General features: G+C 44.7%; 1 protein-coding gene across 1 annotated transcript in view; it reads right to left on the bottom strand.

Moving 5' to 3' along the window:
* The window catches only part of LOC107081302 (EF-hand calcium-binding domain-containing protein 4A-like), a gene marked incomplete at its 3' end in the record, with an annotated part of 4,889 nt that extends 3,170 nt beyond the window's left edge, over positions 1–1,719 (bottom strand). Inside the window, exons 1-2 of the mRNA XM_015369501.1 lie at positions 871–1,719; positions 630–792 (exon numbers count right to left, since the gene is read on the bottom strand). Coding sequence (XP_015224987.1) covers positions 630–792; positions 871–1,116 — 409 coding nt within the window. The remainder of the gene's footprint in view (positions 1–629; positions 793–870) is intronic.
* Between the last annotated feature and the right edge of the window lie 76 nt (positions 1,720–1,795).

A 1,795-nucleotide genomic window follows, 5' to 3' on the forward strand; every position in this document is an offset into this window, starting at 1 on the left:
GCCGGAAAATAAGATGATCTGCGAATTAAATGAGCATTTTTACCCTTGAAATAAGATAATTAGATATTATATCCTTGAAATAAGAGACTTCAGTTGTTTTTTCTTATTTTAAATGTTAACGGTCTTATTCCATTGGCAAAGTGTCTGCTCAATTTAAGAAGAAATCCACTTATTTTAAGAAGTAATTACTAAATTAGATGAACAGTTTTTTCAGTGTGTCTCTGAATGTGAGCACTGATGACTGAAAGACATCTTCTGCCTCCATTTATCTGTTTACTACAGTCTGTTGGATTCATGTTAATGTGGATTTAAAGACATTTCAATTATTGGAAAAAATTGCAGGAGGGAATATAAAAAAAAAAGTCTAATCAAGCTAAACTTTCGCGACCCCCATGCAGAACCTCCGTGGACCCCCTAGGGGTCGCGGACCCCCTGTTGAAGACCTCCGCTTTAAAGTATGAAGCACATCTTTAATTTAAGGCCCAACAGGCCAAACTCAGGGTGGAGTTTTTATGTTTTTTACTCTCTTGAACTATTTTTTCTGGATTCAGCTGTGGGGATGTTCTGTAGAGAAAAAAACAACAACTCATCAGCTTCTGGTGTCCAGGAAGCTTAACGGAAAGCTGGACCTGGGGAGCCAATAAAAAAGAGTTTTCTTGGTTTGCTATCGGCTCGCTCACCAAGTCCTGCTTTAAACTCAGCAGGAGTGAGGAATCCGTTGTTCTCTCGGTCCAAACTTTCAAACACCGTCTCCAGCTGTTCGGGGGACAGCGGCAGCTCGCCCTCAAGCCTCTGAGCACAGAAAGACATTCAGCTCAACACTTTACAATGAGATGAAACATTAATATTCTAGCTAACGAGCTGCCCTACCTGCATGTCTCGCTTTGTGATGAACCCCTTTCCTTCTTTGTCACACAGGACAAACAGCTCTCTGGCCTTCCCCAGGGTCTCCGCCTGCGGGCTCAGCTGCATGGCGGACGGTGAAGCCAGAGGACTGCGTCTCTGAGCCGGCCTGGGACTGCCAGAGGGGAGGCTCCGCAGTCTGGGACTCAATGGGACCGCCTCGCCGCTGCCTTGGCCCACCAGCACCTCTCCATCGTTCAGCCACAGAGACATTCCTACAGAGAAAACGCTCCATCATTACATCCCGTCTGTCCATAAAACCACACGTTTCTGATCAACTGACACTAATGGCTGTTTTGGCGCTGCTCCCTGGTTAAACACAGAGTGCAGCATGAAGCAACACCTGATGCTAAGCTAGCTCCAAGGCTGTTCTCCACACTGCTCTTTATTACAGTCCTATCTTTTATCACTTTAGGGAATAATCCCTTTACATTTATTGCCAAATCAGTCCCAGGTTTGTCACCATCATTTATGGCTTAGCAGGGACCAAGCAGCTGTTGTGGGAAAGTGCAGCAGGATGTGCATGAGATCAAATACAGGATGGTGTCATATGAGAGGAATTATGTGTTCCTGAAGGGCGGAGAGCAAAGCCAGAGGAGATGCAAATTAAACATTTGCAGTAGTTTGCATTGTCTAAACTGCCACAATTACAGCAGATTTGACTCTTAAAAAGCTCCAGGGAGCGAGTCATGGTGGCTGCAGCTTGTTTTCCTGTTCAATCAGATCAGAACAGCCTCATTATTTCCTGCTGCTTGCAGGTTCTAATCAGCTGCAGCAATTAGTCCATCTGGAGCATCTGGACCGGATTTTAAAAAAGGACTTAGACTTCCACAGGATATCCGACACCTAAAGACTGGCTCCATCCAAGCATTATCATTCTTAATAAATACTG

Source organism: Cyprinodon variegatus, unplaced genomic scaffold, assembly GCF_000732505.1.
Source record: "Cyprinodon variegatus isolate N-32 unplaced genomic scaffold, C_variegatus-1.0 Scaffold4023, whole genome shotgun sequence".
NCBI lineage: Eukaryota > Metazoa > Chordata > Actinopteri > Cyprinodontiformes > Cyprinodontidae > Cyprinodon > Cyprinodon variegatus.